This window comes from Rhinatrema bivittatum, chromosome 6, assembly GCF_901001135.1.
Source record: "Rhinatrema bivittatum chromosome 6, aRhiBiv1.1, whole genome shotgun sequence".
Classification (NCBI taxonomy): domain Eukaryota; kingdom Metazoa; phylum Chordata; class Amphibia; order Gymnophiona; family Rhinatrematidae; genus Rhinatrema; species Rhinatrema bivittatum.
This window is the reverse complement of record NC_042620.1, coordinates 3,754,619-3,776,893: the sequence shown is the minus strand read 5'-3', so window position 1 is coordinate 3,776,893 and position 22,275 is coordinate 3,754,619. Positions and strand designations below refer to the sequence as shown.

General features: G+C 49.7%; 1 protein-coding gene across 1 annotated transcript in view; it reads left to right on the top strand.

Annotated features, from left to right (window-relative positions):
- Positions 1-408: 408 nt before the first annotated feature.
- Positions 409-22,275, top strand: part of LOC115093344 (autophagy-related protein 9A-like) — a 92,435-nt gene continuing 70,568 nt past the window's right edge. The window contains exons 1-4 of the mRNA XM_029604971.1: positions 409-456; positions 830-1,066; positions 18,514-18,725; positions 19,559-19,676. Of these exons, the coding sequence (XP_029460831.1) occupies positions 409-456; positions 830-1,066; positions 18,514-18,725; positions 19,559-19,676 (615 nt within the window). The remainder of the gene's footprint in view (positions 457-829; positions 1,067-18,513; positions 18,726-19,558; positions 19,677-22,275) is intronic.

The window sequence follows — 22,275 nt, the reverse complement described above, 5'->3', positions numbered from 1 at the left end:
AGGATGGATGCCATCTAATCCTGGTGATTTGTTACTCTTTAGTTTATCAATCTGCTGTATTACATCCCATTGTCACAGATATTTGTTTTAGTTGCTCAGAATCTCCCCCATTAAAGAATGTTTCATGTGAGGGTATGTTCCCAACGTCATCCTCCATAAAGACATAGACAAAAAATTCATTAAGTTCTTCGGTTATTACCTTGTCTTCCTGTGTTTCTGAGTCTTACCCCCTCGGAGCTTCATAACTTGTATATTTATTTATTTATTTACTTTAACTGGATCTCCAGTGATATGGATTGCAGTCATCCCTAGGGTGCTCTGTTAATGTGAGAATGAGGGTTCTAGTTGCCTCACTTGTAGTCTGTCAGTGGATATATGAGAGTGGCATAGATTCTCAGCACATGTCTAATGTGGATGGACCTGGTGATCTCTCATGTGGTCTATGCAATAGTTAAGGTATAGGCACACCTCGTTCTTTGTAACTTACTATTTACCACGTCCCTTAACTCTATCAGTAGCTCTCTAGCTATAATTATTGTTAAGTTAAACTCCCATGTTTGATGTGAACCGATGTGATATAACATGTGTCATGAATGTCGGTATAGAAAAGAATTAAATAAATAAATAGTCTCGTTAGGCTGTGTTGGGGATGTTATGGTGTGTCGCTGCATGGAGGGAATCCCAGTGCACAGCCCATCTTATCAAGGGGGGAGGGGTGTGGGTCGTAGCATGCTTTTATATATAGGAATTTGGGAGGTTGGAAGGGATACAGTACAGAGCCCAAGGATGAGGCGTTTCATGGCATCTCTTCCTTGCTTTCTGCTTTCAGTGGACATCGACAGGGAAGACAGAAGCGTCGGTTTACCAGCAAGCAGAGGATGGGAAGACAGAGTTGTCACTAATGCACTTTGCTATCACTAACCCTGGGTGGCAGCCTCCACGGGAGAGTACCGTGCTCATCAGCCTGCTGAAGGAGAGGGTGCAACGGGACAGTGGAAGTGCACTCGCCCTGCATACTATGCTGCCAGACAATCCCCTCTTTTCCTCCAATCAGTCCGAATATGAGGTGCGTTTGAGTCTGGGTTAATGGTGTTCTGATCTCTAAGGAATATCTTGTGGGCAACAGTCGTATGTAAGAAATTACAAATCAAAAACAGGAATGTGATAATACCCAGCACAACCCCTTTGGAGGTATATTGGACGGAAACTGAAGTTTTGATCCAATACTATGATACTGACTAAGTTCCTCAAGTTTTTCTTCTCCTCTTTGCAAATCAAAAACTTGATTGGAAGCTGAAATTCTCAGTCAGCTCTAGAATTATACCCTGCAGAAGAGCGTCCTGGTACAGGGAAGGGGCAGTGTGTGTATGAGAGACTCTTACACCGCTCCTTGTACTGTGCTGGGACTGTGTGTATGAGGGAGAATTGTCTCGCTGCTACCTGTGCTGTACTTGTTCTGATGGGGAGGTGGGGGGAATTGTATATGTGTGGTGAGGGAGGAATTTGCATTGCTTTGCATACTGTACCTGTTCTGTGGGAATGGGTGCAGTGTGTGTGTGAGGGAAGTTGCATTGCTTTGCATACTGTACCTGTTCTGTGGAATGGGTGCGTGTGGGAAGTTTGCATTGCTTGCATACTGTACCTGTTCTGTGGGAATGGGTGCAGTGTATGCGTGAGGGAAGTTTGCATTGCTTTGCATACTGTACCTGTTCTGTGGGAATGGGTGCAGTGTGTGTGTGGGAAGTTTGCATTGCTGCGTATACTGTACGTGTTCTGTGGGAATGGGTGCAGTGTGTGTGAGGGAAGTTTGCATTGCTTTGCATACTGAACCTGTTCTGTGGGAATGGGTGCAGTGTGTGTGTGAGGGAAGTTTGCATTGCTTTGCATACAGTACCTGTTCTGTGGGAATGGGTGCAGTGTGTGTGTGGGAAGTTTGCATTGCTTTGCATACTGTACCTGTTCTGTGGGAATGGGTGCAGTGTGTGTGTGGGGGAAGTTTGCATTGCTTTGCATACTGTACCTGTTCTGTGGGAATGGGTGCAGTGTGTGTGTGGGGGAAGTTTGCATTGCTTTGCATACTGTACCTGTTCTGTGGGAATGGGCAGTGTGTGCGTGAGGGAAGTTTGCATTGCTTTGCATACTGTACCTGTTCTGTGGGAATGGGTGCAGTGTGTGTGTGAGGGAAGTTTGCATTGCTTTGCATACTGTACCTGTTCTGTGGGAATGGGTGCAGTGTGTGTGACGGAAGTTTGCATTGCTTTGCATACTGTACCTGTTCTGTGGGAATGGGTGCAGTGTGTGGTGGGGAAGTTTGCATTGCTTTGCATACTGTACCTGTTCTGTGGGAATGGGTGCAGTGTGTGTGTGGGAAGTTTGCATTGCTTTGCATACTGTACCTGTTCTGTGGGAATGGGTGCAGTGTGTGTGTGGGAAGTTTGCATTGCTTTGCATACTGTACCTGTTCTGTGGGAATGGGTGCAGTGTGTGTGTGGGGAAGTTTGCATTGCTTTGCATACTGTACCTGTTCTGTGGGAATGGGTGCAGTGTGTGTGTGAGGGAAGTTTGCATTGCTGCGTATACTGTACCTGTTCTGTGGGAATGGGTGCAGTGTGTGTGTGAGGGAAGTTTGCATTGCTTTGCATACTGTACCTGTTCTGTGGGAATGGGTGCATGTGTGTGTGGGGGAAGTTTGCTGCTTTGCATACTGTACCTGTTCTGTGGGAATGGGTGGTGCAGTGTGTGTGTGAGGGACGTTTGCATTGCTTTGCATACTGTACCTGTTCTGTGGGAATGGGTGCAGTGTGGTGTGTGGGAAGTTGCATTGCTTTGCATACTGTACCTGTTCTGTGGGAATGGGTGCAGTGTGTGTGTGAGGGAAGTTTGCATTGCTGCATACTGTACCTGTTCTGTGGGAATGGGTGCAGTGTGTGTGAGGGAAGTTTGCATTGCTGCGTATACTGTACCTGTTCTGTGGGAATGGGTGCAGTGTGTGTGTGAGGGAAGTTTGCATTGCTTTGCATACTGTACCTGTTCTGTGGGAATAGGTGGGTGTGTGTGTGAGGGAAGCCTGCACTGCCGCTGTGCATGCTGTACTGTCTTGTGGGAATGGGTGCAGTGTGTGTGTGAGGGAAGCCTGCACTGCCGCTGTGCATGTTGTACCTGTTCTGTGGGAATAGGTGTGGTATGTGTGTGTGTGTGGTGTGTGTGTGGTGTGTGTGTGAGGGAAGCTTGCACTACTGCTGTACGTGCTGTACCTGTTCTGTGGGAATAGGTGCGGGTGTGTGTGAGGGAAGCCTGCACTGCCGCTGTGCATGCTGTACCTGTTTTGTGGGAATAGGTGCAGTGTGTGTGTGAGGGAAGCTTGCACTACCGCTGTATGTGCTGTACCTGTTCTGTGGGAATAGGTGTGGTATGTGTGTGAGGGAAGCCTGCACTGCCGCTGTGCGTGCTCTACCTGTTCTGAGGGAGGGGTTGTAGCGCAGATGTGTGTGTGTGTGTTTGTGAGGGAAGCTTGCACTACCACTGTGCATGCTGTACATGTTTTGTGGGCATGGGTGCAGTGTTTCTGTGTGTGTGTGTGTGTGTGTGTGTGTGTGTGTGTGTCAGGTAAGGTTGCATTGCCGCTGTGGTGCTGTACCCTTTCTGTGGGAGGTGTTGCGGTGCAGGTGTGTGTGTGTTTGTGAATGAAGCTTGCACTGCTGCGGTGCATGTTGTACCTGTTCTGTGGGGGGTTGCAGTGCAGGGTGTATGAGTGTTTGTGAAGGGAGCTTGCACTACCACTATGTGTCCTGTACCTGTTCTGTGGGATGGGTTGTGGTGCAGGGTGTATGTGTTGGTAAAGCAAGCTTACACTGCTGCTGTGCGTGCTGCACTTGTTCTGTGGGAATGGGTGCAGTGCATCTGTGTGTTAAGGAAGCTTGCATTGCTGCTGTGCATGCTGTAGCTATTCTGTGGGAGGGGTTGTAGCACAGTTGTGTTTATGAGGGAAGCTTGCACTGCCGCTGTGCGTGCTGTACGTGTCCTATGGGAGGGGATGTAGCACAGGTGTGTAAGTGCTTTGTGAGGGAAGCTTGCAGTGCCATTGGTGTGCTGTACCTGTTCTGAGAGAGGGGTTGCAGTGCAGGTGTATAATGCGTTTGTGAAGGAAGCTTGCATTGCTGCTTTGTGTGTGTACCTGTTCTGTGGGAATGGCTGCAGTGCACCTGTGTGTAAGGGAAGCTTGCACTGCCACTATGCCTGCTGTACTTTTTCACTGTGCACTCTGTACCCTTTCTATGAGAAGGTTGTGGTGCAGGTGTGTATGTCTGTTTGTGAAGGAAGCTTGTTCTGTGCTGTTATGCTGTACCTGTTCTGTGGATGGGGTTGCAGTGCAGGTGTGTATGTGTGTTTCTAAGGAAAGCTTGCACTGCCACTGTGTGTGCTGTACTTGTTCCATGGGAGGGTTGCAGTGCAGGTGTGTATGTGTGTGACTGCAGCTGTGTGTGCTGTACTTGTTCTGTTTGAGGGGTTGCAGTGCAGGTGAGTATGTGTGTTTCTAAGGAAAGCTTGCACTGCCACTGTGTGTGCTGTACTTGTTCCATGGGAGGGTTGCAGTGCAGGTGTGTATGTGCGTGACTGCAGCTGTGTGTGCTGTACTTGTTCCATGGGAGGGTTGCAGTGCAGGTGTGTATGTGCGTGACTGCAGCTGTGCGTGCTGTACTTGTTCTGTTTGAGGGGTTGCAGTGCAGGGTGTATGTGCATGACTGCAGCTGTGCGTGCTGTACTTGTTCTGTTTGAGGGGTTGCAGTGCAGGTGTGTAGTGCGTGACTGCAGCTGTGCGTGCTGTACTTGTTCCATGGGAGGGTTGCAGTGCAGGTGTGTATGTGCGTGACTGCAGCTGTGCGTGCTGTACTTGTTCCATGGGAGGGTTGCAGTGCAGGTGTGTATGTGCGTGACTGCAGCCGTGCGTGCTGTACTTGTTCCATGGGAGGGTTGCAGTGCAGGTGTATGTGCGTGACTGCAGCCGTGCGTGCTGTACTTGTTCCATGGGAGGGTTGCAGTGCAGGTGTGTATGTGCGTGACTGCAGCCGTGCGTGCTGTACTTGTTCCATGGGAGGGTTGCAGTGCAGGTGTGTATGCGTGACTGCAGCCGTGCGTGCTGTACTTGTTCCATGGGAGGGTTGCAGTGCAGGTGTGTATGTGCGTGATTGCAGCCGTGCGTGCTGTACTTGTTCCATGGGAGGGTTGCAGTGCAGGTGTGTATGTGTGTGACTGCAGCCGTGCGTGCTGTACTTGTTCCATGGGAGGGTTGCAGTGCAGGTGTGTATGTGTGTGACTGCAGCTGTGCATGCTGTACTTGTTCCATGGGAGGGTTGCAGTGCAGGTGTGTATGTGTGTGACTGCAGCTGTGCGTGCTGTACTTGTTCTGTTTGAGGGGTTGCAGTGCAGGTGTGTATGTGTGTGACTGCAGCTGTGCGTGCAGTACTTGTTCCATGGGAGGGTTGCAGTGCAGGTGTGTATGTGTGTGACTGCAGCTGTGGGTGCTGTACTTGTTCTGTTTGGGGGGTTGCAGTGCAGGTGTGTATGTGTGTGACTGCAGCTGTGCGTGCTGTACTTGTTCTGTTTGAGGGGTTGCAGTGCAGGTGTGTATGTGTGTGACTGCAGCTGTGCGTGCTGTCCTTGTTCTGTTTGAGGGGTTGCAGTGCAGGGTGTATGTGCGTGACTGCAGCTGTGCGTGCTGTACTGTTGTTCTGTTTGAGGGGTTGCAGAGCAGGTGTGTATGTGTGTGACTGCAGCTGTGCGTGCTGTACTTGTTCCATGGGAGGGTTGCAGTGCAGGTGTGTATGTGTGTGACTGCAGCTGTGCGTGCTGTACTTGTTCCATGGGAGGGTTGCAGTGCAGGTGTGTATGTGTGTGACTGCAGCTGTGCGTGCTGTACTTGTTCTGTTTGAGGGGTTGCAGTGCAGGTGTGTATGTGTGTGACTGCAGCTGTGCGTGCAGTACTTGTTCCATGGGAGGGTTGCAGTGCAGGTGTGTATGTGTGTGACTGCAGCTGTGCGTGCTGTACTTGTTCTGTTTGGGGGTTTGCAGTGCAGGTGTGTATGTGCGTGACTGCAGCTGTGCGTGCTGTACTTGTTCTGTTTGAGGGGTTGCAGTGCAGGTGTGTATGTGCGTGACTGCAGCTGTGCGTGCTGTACTTGTTCTGTTTGAGGGGTTTGCAGTGCAGGTGTGTATGTGCGTGACTGCAGCTGTGCGTGCTGTACTTGTTCTGTTTGAGGGGTGTGTGACTGCAGCTATGCGTGCTGTACTTGTTCCATGGGAGGGTTGCAGTGCAGGTGTGTATGTGTGTGACTGCAGCTGTGCGTGCTGTACTTGTTCTGTTTGAGGGGTTGCAGTGCAGGTGTGTATGTGTGTGACTGCAGCTGTGCGTGCTGTACTTGTTCTGTTTGAGGGGTTGCAGTGCAGGTGTGTATGTGTGTGACTGCAGCTATGCGTGCTGTACTTGTTCCATGGGAGGGTTGCAGTGCAGGTGTGTATGTGTGTGACTGCAGCTGTGCGTGCTGTACTTGTTCCATGGGAGGGTTGCAGTGCAGGTGTGTATGTGTGTGACTGCAGCTGTGCGTGCTGTACTTGTTCCAGGGGGTTGCAGTGCAGGTGTGTATGTGTGTGACTGCAGCTGTGCGTGCTGTTCTTGTTCCATGGGAGGGTTGCAGTGCAGGTGTGTATGTGTGTGACTGCAGCTGTGCGTGCTGTACTTGTTCTGTTTGAGGGGTTGCAGTGCAGGTGTGTATGTGTGTGACTGCAGCTATGCGTGCTGTATGTTTCCATGGAAGGGTTGCAGTGCAGGTGTGTATGTGTGTGACTGCAGCTGTGCGTGCTGTACTTGTTCCATGGGAGGGTTGCAGTGCAGGTGTGTATGTGTGTGACTGCAGCTGTGCGTGCTGTACTTGTTCCATGGGAGGGTTGCAGTGCAGGTGTGTATGTGTGTGACTGCAGCTGTGCGTGCTGTACTTGTTCCATGGGAGGGTTGCAGTGCAGGTGGGTGTATGTGTGACTGCAGCTGTGCGTGCTGGACTTGTTCTGTTTGAGGGGTTGCAGTGCAGGTGTGTATGTGTGTGACTGCAGCTGTGCGTGCTGACTTGTTCCATGGGAGGGTTGCAGTGCAGGTGTGTATGTGTGTGACTGCAGCTATGCGTGCTGTACTTGTTCCATGGGAGGGTTGCAGTGCAGGTGTGTATGTGCGTGACTGCAGCTGTGCGTGCTGTACTTGTTCCATGGGAGGGTTGCAGTGCAGGTGTATGTGCATGACTGCAGCTGTGCGTGCTGTACTTGTTCCATGGGAGGGTTGCAGTGCAGGTGTGTATGTGCGTGACTGCAGCTGTGCGTGCTGTACTTGTTCCATGGGAGGGTTGCAGTGCAGGTGTGTATGTGTGTGACTGCAGCTGTGCGTGCTGTACTTGTTCTGTTTGAGGGGTTGCAGTGCAGGGGTGTATGTGTGTGACTGCAGCTGTGCATGCTGTAATTGTTCTGTTTGAGGGGTTGCAGTGCAGGTGTGTATGTGTGTGACTGCAGCTGTGCAGGCTGTAATTGTTCTGTTTGAGGGGTTGCAGTGCAGGTGTGTATGTGTGTGACTGCAGCTGTGCGTGCTGTACTTGTTCTGTTTGAGGGGTTGCAGTGCAGGTGTGTATGTGTGTGACTGCAGCTGTGCGTGCTGTACTTGTTCTGTTTGAGGGGTTGCAGTGCAGGTGTGTATGTGTGTGACTGCAGCTGTGCATGCTGTAATTTCTGTTTGAGGGGTTGCAGTGCAGGTGTGTATGTGTGGACTGCAGCTGTGCGTGCTGTTTTTGTTCCATTGGAGGGTTGCAGTGCAGGTGTGTATGTGTGTGACTGCAGCTGTGCGTGCTGTACTTGTTCTGTTTGAGGGGTTGCAGTGCAGGTGTGTATGTGTGTGACTGCAGCTATGCGTGCTGTACTTGTTCCATGGGAGGGTTGCAGTGCAGGTGTGTATGTGCGTGACTGCAGCTGTGCGTGTGTACTTGTTCCATGGGAGGGTTGCAGTGCAGTTGTGTATGTGTGTGACTGCAGCTGTGTGTGCTGTACTTGTTCCATGGGAGGGTTGCAGTGCAGGTGTGTATGTGTGTGACTGCAGCTGTGCGTGCTGTACTTGTTCCATGGGAGGGTTGCAGTGCAGGTGTGTATGTGTGTGACTGCAGCTGTGCGTGCTGTACTTGTTCTGTTTGAGGGGTTGCAGTGCAGGTGTGTATGTGTGTGACTGCAGCTGTGCGTGCTGTAATTGTTCTGTTTGAGGGGTTGCAGTGCAGGTGTGTATGTGTGTGACTGCAGCTGTGGCGTGCTGTACTTGTTCTGTTTGAGGGGTTGCAGTGCAGGTGTGTATGTGTGTGACTGCAGCTGTGTGTGCTGTACTTGTTCCATGGGAGGGTTGCAGTGCAGGTGTGTATGTGTGTGACTGCAGCTGTGCGTGCTGTACTTGTTCTGTTTGAGGGGTTGCAGTGCAGGTGTGTATGTGTGTGACTGCAGCTGTGCATGCTGTAATTGTTCTGTTTGAGGGGTTGCAGTGCAGGTGTGTATGTGTGTGACTGCAGCTGTGCGTGCTGTACTTGTTCTGTGTGAGGGGTTGCAGTGCAGGGTGTATGTGTGTTGACTGCAGCTGTGCGTGCTGTACTTGTTCTGTTTGAGGGGTTGCAGTGCAGGTGTGTATGTGTGTGACTGCAGCTGTGCATGCTGTAATTGTTCTGTTTGAGGGGTTGCAGTGCAGGTGTGTATGTGTGTGACTGCAGCTGTGCGTGCTGTGTTCTTGTTCCATGGGAGGGTTGCAGTGCAGGTGTGTATGTGTGTGACTGCAGCTGTGCGTGCTGTACTTGTTCTGTTTGAGGGGTTGCAGTGCAGGTGTGTATGTGTGTGACTGCAGCTGTGCGTGCTGTACTTGTTCCATGGGAGGGTTGCAGTGCAGGTGTGTATGTGTGTGACTGCAGCTGTGCGTGCTGTACTTGTTCCATGGGAGGGTTGCAGTGCAGGTGTGTATGTGTGTGACTGCAGCTGTGCGTGCTGTACTTGTTCCATGGGAGGGTTGCAGTGCAGGTGTGTATGTGTGTGACTGCAGCTGTGCGTGCTTGTACTTGTTCCATGGGAGGGTTGCAGTGCAGGTGTGTATGTGTGTGACTGCAGCTATGCGTGCTGTACTTGTTCCATGGGAGGGTTGCAGTGCAGGTGTGTATGTGCGTGACTGCAGCTGTGCGTGCTGTACTTGTTCCATGGGAGGGTTGCAGTGCAAGTGTGTATGTGCGTGACTGCAGCTGTGCGTGCTGTACTTGTTCCATGGGAGGGTTGCAGTGCAGGTGTATATGTGTGTGACTGCAGCTGTGCGTGCTGTACTTGTTCTGTTTGAGGGGTTGCAGTGCAGGTGTGTATGTGCGTGACTGCAGCTGTGCGTGCTGTACTTGTTCTGTTTGAGGGGTTGCAGTGCAGGTGTGTATGTGGTGACTGCAGCTGTGCGTGCGTACTTGTTCTGTTTGAGGGGTTGCAGTGCAGGTGTGTATGTGTGTGACTGCAGCTGTGCGTGCTGTACTTGTTCTGTTTGAGGGGTTGCAGTGCAGGTGTGTAGTGTGTGACTGCAGTGGTGTGCTTTACTTGTTCTGTTTGAGGGGTTGCAGTGCAGGTGTGTATGTGTGTGACTGCAGCTGTGCGTGCTGTACTTGTTCCATGGGAGGGTTGCAGTGCAGTGTGTATGTGTGTGACTGCAGCTGTGCGTGCTGTACTTGTTCCATGGGAGGGTTGCAGTGCAGGTGTGTATGTGCGTGACTGCAGCTATGCGTGCTGTACTTGTTCCATGGGGGGGTTGCAGTGCAGGTGTGTATGTGCGTGACTGCAGCTGTGTGTGCTGTACTTGTTCCATGGGAGGGTTGCAGTACAGGTGTGTATGTGCGTGACTGCAGCGTGCGTGCTGTACTTGTTCCATGGGAGGGTTGCAGTGCAGGTGTGTATGTGCGTGACTGCAGCTGTGCGTGCTGTACTTGTTCCATGGGAGGGTTGCAGTGCAGGTGTGTATGTGTGTGACTGCAGCTGTGCGTTGCTGTACTTGTTTGTTTGAGGGGTTGCAGTGCAGGTGTGTATGTGTGTGACTGCAGCTGTGCGTGCAGTAACTGTTCCATGGGAGGGTTGCAGTGCAGGTGTGTATGTGTGTGACTGCAGCTGTGCGTGCTGTACTTGTTCTGTTTGCAGGGTTGCAGTGCGGTTTGTATGTGTGTGACTGCAGCTGTGCGTGGCCTGTACTTGTTCTGTTTGAGGGGTTGCAGTGCAGGTGTGTATGTGCGTGACTGCAGCTGTGCATGCTGTACTTGTTCTGTTTGAGGGGTTGCAGTGCAGGTTGTGTATGTGCGTGGACTGCAGCTGTGCGTGCTGTACTTGTTCTGTTGAGGGGTTGCAGTGCAGGGTGTGTATGTGTGTGACTGCAGCTATGCGTGCTGTACTTGTTCCATGGGAGGGTTGCAGTGCAGGTGTGTATGTGTGTGACTGCAGCTGTGCGTGCGTACTGTTCCATGGGAGGGTTGCAGTGCAGGTGTGTATGTGTGTGACTGCAGCTGTGCGTGCTGTACTTGTTCTGTTTGAGGGTTTGCAGTGCAGGTGTGTATGTGTGTGACTGCAGCTGTGCGTGCTGTACTTGTTCTGTTTGAGGGGTTGCAGTGCAGGTGTGTATGTGTGTGACTGCAGCTGTGCGTGCTGTACTTGTTCTGTTTGAGGGGTTGCAGTGCAGGTGTGTATGTGTGTGACTGCAGCTGTGCGTGCTGTACTTGTTCCATGGGAGGGTTGCAGTGCAGGTGTGTATGTGTGTGACTGCAGCTGTGCGTGCTGTACTTGTTCCATGGGAGGGTTGCAGTGCAGGTGTGTATGTGTGTGACTGCAGCTATGCGTGCTGTACTTGTTCCATGGGAGGGTTGCAGTGCAGGTGTGTATGTGCGTGACTGCAGCTGTGTGTGCTGTACTTGTTCCATGGGAGGGTTGCAGTACAGGTGTGTATGTGCGTGACTGCAGCTGTGCGTGCTGTACTTGTTCCATGGGAGGGTTGCAGTGGCAGGTGTGGTATGTGCGTGACTGCCAGCTGTGCGTGCTGTACTTGTTCCATGGAGGGTTGCAGTGCAGGTGTGTAATGTGTGTGACTGCAGCTGTGCGTGCTGTACTTGTTCTGTTGAGGGTTGCAGTGCAGGTGTTATGTGTGTGACTGCAGCTGTGCGTGCTGTACTTGTTCTGTTTGAGGGGTTGCAGTGCAGGTGTGTATGTGTGTGACTGCAGCTGTGCGTGCTGTACTTGTTCTGTTTGAGGGGTTGCAGTGCAGGTGTGTATGTGTGTGACTGCAGCTGTGCGTGCTGTACTTGTTCTGTTTGAGGGGTTGCAGTTGCAGGGGTGTATGTGTGTGACTGCAGCTGTGCGTGCTGTAATTGTTCTGTTGAGGGGTTGCAGTGCAGGTGTGTATGTGTGTGACTGCAGCTGTGCGTGCTGTACTTGTTCTGTTTGAGGGGTTGCAGTGCAGGTGTGTATGTGTGTGACTGCAGCTGTGCGTGCTGTACTTGTTCTGTGATAATGGGTGCCACATATGTTTGTGTGTGAGGGAAGCTTGCACTGCTGCTGTAACAGTCCTGAGTTGGGACAGTGACTTCAGGGATGCTTTCACTGTTTGCAATTGAAGTTGAGAATAGAAATAAGTTAGCAGAAAAAGAGCATAGGGCCTTTCTAGTCTGCCCATCTCTACAGTCTTTCCAGCGCCCTCAGAGATCCCCCGTGTTTGTCCCTTTCTTGGATTCAGATACTGTCCTCGTCTCCTCCACTTCCTTGGGGAGGCTGTTCCATGCATCCACCAACCTCTCCTCTTTCTTTAAATTACTCCTGAGTCTTCCTCCTTGGAACTGAATTGCTATAGGACCCATTTACCTAATGTGATGCTCAGAGAGGCTGTGAATGCAGTTACTGGAGGCTGTCTGGGAGATCACTTAAGATTAAATGGCTTTATAACTGAGCCTGGGGGCTTGTGAGCTCATTTCCTCTGCATTCAGGCAGGCCAGTACACACCAGTGGGTTATGCACGCCTATCAGCCGATGGAGACTGAGTAAAACTGAGTCCTTGGTATCACCCACATTTATTTATTTATTTATTTATTTAAGTTTTTTATATACCAACATTCAAGACGGTGGTCCCATCATGCTGGTTCACAAGAAACAGGGGTGAAACTTTACCATTAACAAAAGTGCAGAAAAGCAGTTACATAAAAAAAGGGAAAACAATAACTTGGAATGAGAAGGGAAATGAAGATTAGATAGTAAAATATAAGTATAAATAACATTTTGAAAGGTGGCTATTAACGCTAATACTAGCGGAGCTTGTTGTGTGAAGGGAGATTAGATGGGGTTGGAGTTAGGAAAGGCCTGCGTGAACAGCCACGTTTGAGTCTTATCTTGAATGTTGAGATGTTGGGTTCCATTCTAAGATCCGGGGGAATGGAGTTCCATAATGTTGGACCGGCTGTGGAGAATGCCCGATCTCTGAGCGTGATGTGTCTGGTAGTCTTGGCTGGAGGTACTTGAAGTGATCCTTTGTAAAACTGAGTCCAAGGACTTGGTGATACCAAGGACTGAGTAAAACTGAGTCCTTGGTATCACCCACATATAGCCCTGCCTCGACATTAGCCCACCAGTATTCTCTGTCTCCAGCAGATGGTGGACGTGCAGCTTCCTTGTGGGGATTGCTTGTGGTAAAAAGAAAAAAAAAGATTATTAAGAAAATTAAGAGGTGATAGAAAATTCAAACGCATTGCTTGGGCTCCTCCCACAGTTAAGCGATTTATGTCTATGAACCTGGCCTGGCGTGGACTTGGAAGAAAACAAAAGTAGCAAGGATGAGGGAATGCTCGGCAGTGAAGGCTTATGCCCTCTCCCCCCATAGTCAGAGCCCACTCGTGCTCTTAGCCAGAGAGGGCCGAGCTCAGGTTAAAAAAAAAATAAGAGAAAAAGAGTAGGGAAGTTTTAGTCTCCTCTTTTTTACCTTACTGGGTCCTCCTTCCCTTGTTTGTTCCTCAGCATATCTGACCCCCTTTTCTCTCTTACTTCTCTGGGGAGTTAGTATAAAGTGGAGGTGGCTCAGACTCAGCGGGCTGAGCAGCTTTTGGGCTAGGCCCTGCTCCTCCGGCTTTCTTCGGTCAGCTGCATGGTAGGCCGCAGTGGTGAATTTTTCCTGCGCACGTAGGTGAATGCATGCATTTTCACCGTACAGTGGTAGCCTGAACTGGATGCACATGTCGCGTGTACTTCTGTACATAAGGCCCTAGCCTAGATTTGAGCGCGGGTCTGCGTGCGGGAGTGCTTGTGCGTGTAAGACGGTGGCCTAGATTTGAGCGCATATTTGTGCATGGGGTGCTTCTGCAAATAGCCGGCAGCCCAGTTTTGGGCACGTATTTGTGCGCGTACACCTAGTTGGTTGGTGTGCATACAGGAGGCCGCCTAGAGCTGAGTGCAGGGAAAGCTATGGCGCCGAGGACAAAAAAGTTTAAGTGCCTTGCTATCTGTGAGGCTTGCCCTATAAGGGCAAGCCATCCATCGCTCTCTTTAAACCTGTGTCAGCACTGTTTAGATGCTAGATGTGATTTGGCTGCTACATATTTTAGCGATGTTGGAACATTTCGTCGGGCTATGGTGACTCCATAGGGGAGTGGGGCGAAAGGCAACACAGAGGACGAGTCCCCTCCCACCTTGTTCCCAGTGACAGAGGCATTTCCGAGAAAAGTGTCAGACAGTCTTCTGGGTGAAATTTTTCCAGGACCTGCAGACATTCCTGCAGGGGTGCTCAGCACAGGCGAACCAGCCTTCTAAGCAGGGTTCACATTCTTGGGGGGCTCCCATTTGTCAGCCATTGCGTGCAAGCGTCGCAAGGAGGCTGTCCCTGGAGATGTTCAAAGGAATGTGGATCATGATACATCAGATGACTCCTATGGGGACTTGGAATTCTCTACTCTAGAAGAGGGAGAAATTCTACTTGATTTAGAGCCACATCGGACTCTACTCTGGTTTTTTTACAGAGATGAGTAGCCGAGTCTGTTGTCTCAGACCACGAAGACGCTCAGTATGGATGGGGGTGATGCTACGGGTTTTCAAAAGAAAGATCCCATATTGGTCACCTTACTCAAAGCGTGCTGCTTCTTTCCCCTTCTGGATCCAATTCAAGATTTAATTGATCTTTAGTGGAGTGACCCGGAGGCGAGTTTTAAGGGGAGGTGCGATTTAGCGAGTTTGTACCCCTTGGATCCAAAGGCAAAGGAGCAGTTGCGATTCCTGAAGGTGGATGCCTTGGTATGCGCTGCGACCAAGTGAACCACCATTCCAGTGGAAGGAAGGATAGCTGTAAAAGATGCTCAGGATAGAAGGATTGACGTGTGTATGTGTATCCTTAAGCAGGCCATTGAGAGCATGGCAATGAATTTGCAAATTGCTTCTTGCTTTTGCTTGGTGGCTCAGGCTGGTTTGCATCTCTCTCTAGAGACACAAGGAGCGGGGTCCAATGGCAGATCGGATGGAACCAGGGGCCATATTCTTCACTGATGCGGGCTGTGACTTGGTTCAGATGGCTGCTAGGGGGTGGCTTCTGCAATAGCGGTTAGGCGCCAGCTGTGCCTGCGAAATTGGTTGGCAGACACTATTTTTAAGTCCAATCTCACAAGGTTACCCTTTAAGGATTCTCTTTTATTCGGCAGTGAGTTGGAGAAAATGGCAAATAGCTGGGGAGAATCCAACATTCCTCGATTGCTGGAGGACAAGAAGGCGGCAACGCGTCCTTTTGGGGAGAGTAGCTGCTCCAGGGATTCTTGTTGATTTCATCCTTACCAAAGAGGAACTACTCAAAGGTCTCGTCCCTTCAGAAGGTCTCAGCCCTTTTGGCCTAAGAAGCCTCGTAAAGATGCGGGCTCCAGGGCCGGAGCATCTCACTCTTCAAAATGAAGGTGTGGGGGGCTCACCTACTGGATCAGGAGATAGGTGGGCGGTTATCTTGCTTTTTTCAAAGGTGGGTCCAGATTACGATGGACCCGTGGGTCCTGGAAGTGATAAGGGATGGCTGTGCTCTATAATTTCTCAAAATTCCTCCGGATGCATTTATGGTCTCTCCAAGCAACACTCTGCAGAAGAGAATGGCAGTGGAGACGAAGTTAAAGAGGCTGTTGGATTTGAAGGCCGTAGTTCCTGTTCACAGATCGCAAGAAAATATTAGGGGAGTTATTCCATTTATTTTGTCGTTCCCAAGAAAGAAGAGGAGTCTTTCGGCCCATCCTGGATCTGAAAAGGGTCAATCAACATTTGCATGTGACTCATTTCCGAATGGAAATTCTACATTCCATCATAATGGTGGTACAAATGAGAATTTCTCATTTCTCTCGTCCTGACAGAGGCCTATCTACATATTCCCATTCGCCTGGAACATCATTTTCTATGCTTCACCATTCTGGGATGTCGTCATCAATTTCAGGGCCTGGGCTACAGCACCCAGGACCTTCTCCAAGGTCATGGTGATGGTAGCAGTTTCTTTATGAAAGGAGGGCATTCTGGTCCATCCGTATCCAGACTGGTTGATTCGGGCCAAAAGTGCAGAAAAGAGTCACTTGTCATCCTGCAAGGTGATCTCCTTGCTCCAGGAGCTAGCCTGGGTGGTGAACTTGGCCAGGAGCAGTTTTCAGTGATCTCGGATGCTAGAGTATCTCGGCATGCAATTCAGTACAGAGCCAGAGAGTTGCATTCAGAAGTTAATTGCTCAAGTTCAGGCCCTGAGAAGGAATATCCATGCAATGGTTTGATCTTATTTTAGGTCCTAGGATCAATGGCAGCTACTTTAGACATAGTCTCCTGGATGACGGCATGCATTTTTTATTTATTTACATTTCGCTTTTTGCACTTTTTTCAGCGCACTTTTCGCACTTTTTTCATGCATGCGGCATGTTGCAGTCCCAAGAGTAAGCAGTGAGACTCCTCTTTGGAGGTGAGCGTCTAGTTGCACTGGTGGTTACAAGCAAATCATCAAAGGAAGGTGGTTTCCTTGGCGACACTGGACTGGTCAGTGCTCACAACAGATGCAAGCTTTCTGGGTTAGGGGGCTCAGTCTCAAGAGTTGGCGGCACAAGGTCACTGGAATTCCGAGGAGCGGCAGTGGACCATCAATCATTTGGAAGCTTGTGCAGTTTGACTAGTGTGCTTGCAGATCGTCAAGCAGCTAGAAGTTCAAGTGGGAAGGATAATGTCGGACAATGTCACGATGATAGCCTACATCAATCATCAAGGCAGAATCAGAAGCCAGTAGGTGTCTATGGAGATAGACACACGTATGGTGGAGATAGACACACGTATGGTGTGGTCAGAACTCCATCTCCAGGACACATTCTCCTCCCACATTGCCGAGAATGCTTCCTCAGCAGGCAGGTCTTGGACCCAGGATAGTGGGAGTTGGCAGACGAAACCTTTCAGCTCATAGTGACGCGCTGTGGTTGTCAGTACCTGGATTATCTGGCAACCTCCAGCAACATGAAGATAACACGGTTCTTCAGTCGCAGAAGTGATCTGATAGCACTGGGCATTGATGCTTTTGTTCAGGTTTGGCATTGAGTGGGGTGTTGTATGCCTTGCTGCCATGGCCAATGATAGGCAGGGCTATTCGGAAGATTGCAAGTCTTACCAAACTGTACTTCTAGTGGCTCTGGATTGGCCAAAGAGGCCACGGTATGCTGATCTTCAGAAGCTACTAGTGGACAATCCTTTCAGACTACCACTCAGGAAGGATCTTTTGCATCAGGGGCCCATATTGCATGACGATCTGGATCGGTTTCGCTTACGATTTGGCCCTTGAGAGGTCTCGGTTGCTGAAACATAATTATTCTTCTACAGTGAATTCCACTTTGCTCCGGGCCTGGAAATTTTCTACATCTCTCGCTTATGTTTGAGTTTGGAGAGTATTCGAGAGCTGGTATGAAGAGTGAGGTTCTCATCTGCTCAAAATTGAAATTCCACTTATATTGGAATTTTTGAAAAAGGGCTTGTTTAAAGGCTTGGCCCTTAAGACTCTGAAGGTGCAGGTAGCAGCTCTCACTTGCTATAGGGGGCAAGTCAATGGTGCAACCTTGTCGTCCCACCCAGATGTGTCCAGGTTTCTAAGGGAATTAAGCATGTATGTCCTCCCTTGCGGTTCCCGGTCCCTCTTTGGGATCTTAATCTGGTCTTTCATTTTTTGGCAGGTCATATATCATCCATTGCTTGGTCTCTCTTTGCAGCTGCTCACCTTGAAAACAGTTTTTCTCAGCACAGCGGGTCTCCGAGCTGCAAGCTGTTTCTTGCCATGAGCCGTTTCTACGAATGACTCCGTGGGCAGTGCAGCTTAGGACTGTACCTTCTTTTTTTGCCGAAAGTGGTTTCAGAGTTTCATTTGAATCAGTCTATTTCCCTGCCCACGCTGGACAGGGGTAGAGAGGAGCGTGATTGTCATCTGCTGCATGCCTTTGATTTCAAGCACCATCTGGTGCGGTACTTGAAGTTTACTCTCTCTTTCAGGAAGTCTGCTCGACTGTTTGTGTTTCATGTTGGAGGTAAACAAGGTGAACCGGTGACATGGGCAACTATAGCCCGTTGGGTGAAAGAAGTCATCATGGCCACCTTTGTGGATGCAGATCTCCCTTTACTTAGCCAGGTCAGAGCTAAAACAGTTTCGTGAGCAGAGCTTCGGTTGTTGCCTCTTGCCGAGATTTACCAAACAGCAGCACACTTGCACCTCCTTGCACACTTCCTCCAAGCATTACCGCTTTTGCGCACGAGTTGTAGATGGGACCACGGGTAGCTTCCCACCCTTTTTGGGAGTAGCTTTGGTATATCTCACTGGTGTGGATTGGCCTGCCAGAATGCAGAGGAAGGTGAAATTACTACTTACCTGATAATTTCCTTTCCTGTAAGGAAGGCAGGCCAATCCACAACCCATGCTGGGCTGCCTACTTGCTTTTAATTCATCCTTTATATGTGGATGACGAGGAGTGTTATTTCTGTTAATTTATTTGAAGGACTGGTAAGTGACATGACCAGCCTTAAGTTTAGTGAATGTTAGCTTTTTGGCTGAGTTCAGTGTTTCCCAGTTGGCTGGAAGCATGAATGGCTGATTGTTAATAGTCATGTTTGAGTCTAATCTGTTTGGTCACAGTTTTGCTTTTTTAGTAATACTGGAGGATTGATGTCGGGGCAGGGCTATATGTCAGCGAGTAAGTAGTAATTTCTCCTTTGAAAGGGAAGCTCCCAGAGTGTTTCCCACTGAAAATTCAGCTGCTTTATCTTTCTAATTGTTAAACTAAGTGTTGCAGAGGGCTCTCTCTGAGCATGCTGATAAGATTTTATCTTGGAAACTCTCCAGACACTCCTCCAATACAGGCAGCACAAGTCATGTGATCCATGAGCTGCTGTTATCGCAGATGAAAATCACAGGTACTGTAAGAAATTTTGTTTTCTTTCTTTCAGCCGCAGAGTCTGATTGCAAACATCATTGCAGGACCCTCCAGCCTGGCACACTGTGGAGGTCGCAACCTGCAGACTTCCCGGCCCCTTCCTGCCGTATCAGAGGTGGTATCTGCCCTTCGGTCTTTCTCCTCAACACAATCAAGCCAGCAAGCAACTGATCATCTGATGCGGCGCCCCTACGCCTGCTCCCCCAGCACAACGCTGGGATCAGGGTAACTACAAGCACTGGGCTGAGCCCTTAACATTGCCTGGGAATGATGTTCAAGTTGCAAAGTTTAAATTGCTGACTTTGACCTTTTGTTGTATGAGAGCTAATGGGCCAAAATACCTTTCTAGGAAACTGGAGAGGTACAGACCTGGACAGCTACTCAGATCTTCTCAGGGTTTTCTTTTGGGCTCTGCCCAGGGGTATGGGTGTAAAACCAGTCGTCGGTCTAAACAGGTATTTCCTGCAATAGTGCCACACGTCTGGAATTCACTTCCAGTTGCTGTAGAGATGAATTGAATTATTTGAGATTCTGGAATTTAATTAAAGATAATTTATTTGCTTTTAAGCATTCCTAAGGAATGGTGAGACTATTTATCAACCGCAACTTTGGATAACCTCTGTTAGAGGTTGATTTTAGAAGAAAGACCAGAAGGTGTGGGATGGAGGTGCAGTGGTAAAAAGGGATTCTGGGATAGGGTGGATCACTGCAAGGGAGGGATAAGAGATGGGGGCCCAGGGAGAGAAACAGAACTGTAAGTTGCAGGTATTTTGTTAAAGTGCACACAGCAGCTATCTTGTTTTGTTTATTATTGCTTAACAATAAAGAAGGCTGGAGTGTGTTCTCTGGCTAGTCCTGCTATCTTAGAGCACCTAAAAGTACATAGATTCCACAGAATTCAAATCTCCGGGTCCTGTGCCTCCCCAGTTCCTTGAGTGCTCCTATGATTCCTGGAGAATTGCTTTCCAGGTCTGTCGCTGTAAAGAGAGATTGGAAGCAGAACGGCTTGTGTTCTCTGATGGGAGGGAGCTATCAGTAATGCATCCTCATCTTTGCAGAATGGACGCGAGAACAGCAAGTTCAGGGAGCAGTGCATGGGAAGGGCAACTACAGAGCATGATCTTCTCCGAATATGGATCAAACGAGATGAGTCTGCATGCCCTCTATCTTCACCAGGTAAGCTGGGAGCCCATCTCTGTCTCTGCAAAATAGACCTGGAATTCCAGGTGCGTGAGGTAAGCCTGGAGCTATTAAGCGCCATGCCATTTTTTTTATGACGCTTAGATTTTTAGTGAAAGCATAATTTTTTATTTTTCAGTATAAGTATTCTTGGGAGATGCTGATGCCATGTCTCTTTCACACTGACTACCAGCATCTCATCATATACAGGAAGTGATCTTTCTTTTATAGATAACATACAATATTGTGGAAGCTTCTAGACTTGCATGACTGCCCAGAGAATCATTTACATAGGTTGTCATGTCAACAGCATGATGTGACTATCTCTGAACTGCCCTGATTAGTTTTCCCATGAGGTGGGGCTCATTAAGTGGAGCCCATTTACCAATCACTTTCTAGGTAGTCCTTTGTTCTGTTAAAATCTTACTGGTCAAGCTAATTAACACATGGCTGTGTATATAGAAAACCCCTGAGAAAGAGTGCCTGTGTAGTGTCCGTATGGCCTGAAGGTCCCGCCGTTGGTTTCTTCTTTGTGACCCTATGAATAGGCCTCACCTTTCTGGTGCCAGCTTGACTGCCTTTATAGATATCCAGGGACATTCTGTAAGTCACTCAGAGTCCATTCAGCCCAGGCAGGCCAAAGAAAAGCAGAGGATTCTGGGGATTTCCTTCTCCATGTTCAGGCACACATCAAGCCCCACTCTTGTACAAGGTAAACCCAGAGCCTCACTGTCTAGCTGCACAAGGTGACCTTCAAGTCTTGCCTTCTGCCTGTATAAGGTAACGCTAGAGCCCTGCATTCTGCTGTCCCGGAGCCCTGCGCTCAGTGGCTGAATAAATGCTGCTTTCTGTGCACAAACAGCTGTACAAAAATATCCCAGGGTTCAGTTCATGTAAAAGTATGCTGGGGGTGGGGGGGGGGGGGAGAAGCAGTGGAGTTTGGGCTTTCATACATTTATTTTGATTTAAAATACTCTGTGCAAATCAGGCGGGTTTGTGTGCCCGCAGACACTTATGTGCAGAAGCTCACTTAGAAAATCTGAGGTAAAATTTGTGCATAAGACTTTACCCTCAGTGTACATTATAATATTAGCCTCAGCATTGATGAGGTAAGTCTGGAGTCCCGTCCTCTACCTGCACAAGGTAACCTTGGAGGCCTGCCTTTTGCAAGCCTGGATTTATCAGTAGGAACGCTAGGCTTATTCTGGGGACAGCAGGCCAGCTGAAGTTTTGCTGCCTTCTAGCTGTGCTGAATCTCTCTTAGCAGAGAACACCCCTCTGCTTCCTGATCCAACCCCTCCTCTCCCATGCAGGGTGCAGGGAACAGGAGGAGAGGGGATGAGACTGGAGCAGACATAGCAGAGGAAAGAAGAGTAACTCTGCTCCCTAATCCGGCCCCTTCCCTCCTGTCATTCTGAGATAGGAGGGGAGGGGGTGAAGCTGGAGCAGACATAGCAGAGGAAAGAAGAGTAACTCTGCTCCCTAATCCGGCCCCTTCCCTCCTGTCATTCTGAGATAGGAGGGGAGGGGGTGAAGCTGGAGCAGACATAGCAGAGGAAAGAAGAGTAACTCTGCTCCCTAATCCGGCCCCTTCCCTCCTGCCATTCTGAGATAGGAGGGGAGGGGGTGAAGCTGGAGCAGACATAGCAGAAGAAAGAAGAGTAACTCTGCTCCCTAATCTGGCCCCTTCCCTCCTGCCATTCTGAGATAGGAGGGGAGGGGGTGAAGCTGGAGCAGGCCGAGGAAGGGAGGATCATCTTGGGAAGGTTGGGACTGAGTAAAGGGTTGGGTGGCAGGTTGGAGAGGGGATGCAAGGGTGAGCAGGTCCAGAGCATGTAGGGACACCTGCTTCTTCCCTCTGAAATCTCCTTTCCTACCGTCCTTCCTTCTTATCTCTCACCAGCTCTTAGAACTTGCCCCCTAAGCCCTCCTAATCTCCTTTCTCCTTCCTTAGTTCCAGACCCTCCTTCCCAGATTCATGATCCCTCAACCCTCTCCCTCTGTTCCCCCATCCCCAGTCCTTTCACCTTCTTCTCACCCCATTCATGGTCAGGGTCGATGGAGGGACATTGGATGCCTTAAATCAAAACCAGCAATGCTCCCCTCAACCCTGCAGCAACTTCCTTTACTCTGTTCATCACTCCCCTCCACCCCGCACACACACACTGGCAGCAACATCCTCTGCTCTCTCTCTTACCCCTTCTTCTTCCGCCCACGCAATGACATCCTCTGCTCCTTGCCCCAGGATCCCTCCGACTTACCTGGGGCTGGGCCAGCTGCTGTCTGCATTGGAGTGAAAGCCGCAGCGGCAGCAGACCCCAAAAGAAGGCATCCTTACTGTACTGCTCATGCTCTCTGCCTGTCTTCTTGCTACGCAGCATGCGGCAGGCGCATGTTTACACACATTGGAGGACCACAGGCTGCTGCAAGCACTAGGTATCGCTGGCAGGGGGTTCTGGGTAGAGAGAGGTTCCCTGGCAGTGGAAAAAGATCTAGGCATCATAGTGGATAATACTTTAAAATCGTCGGCTCAGTGTGCTGCGGCAGTCAAAAAAGCAAACAGAATGTTGGGAATTATTAGGAAGGGAATGGTTAA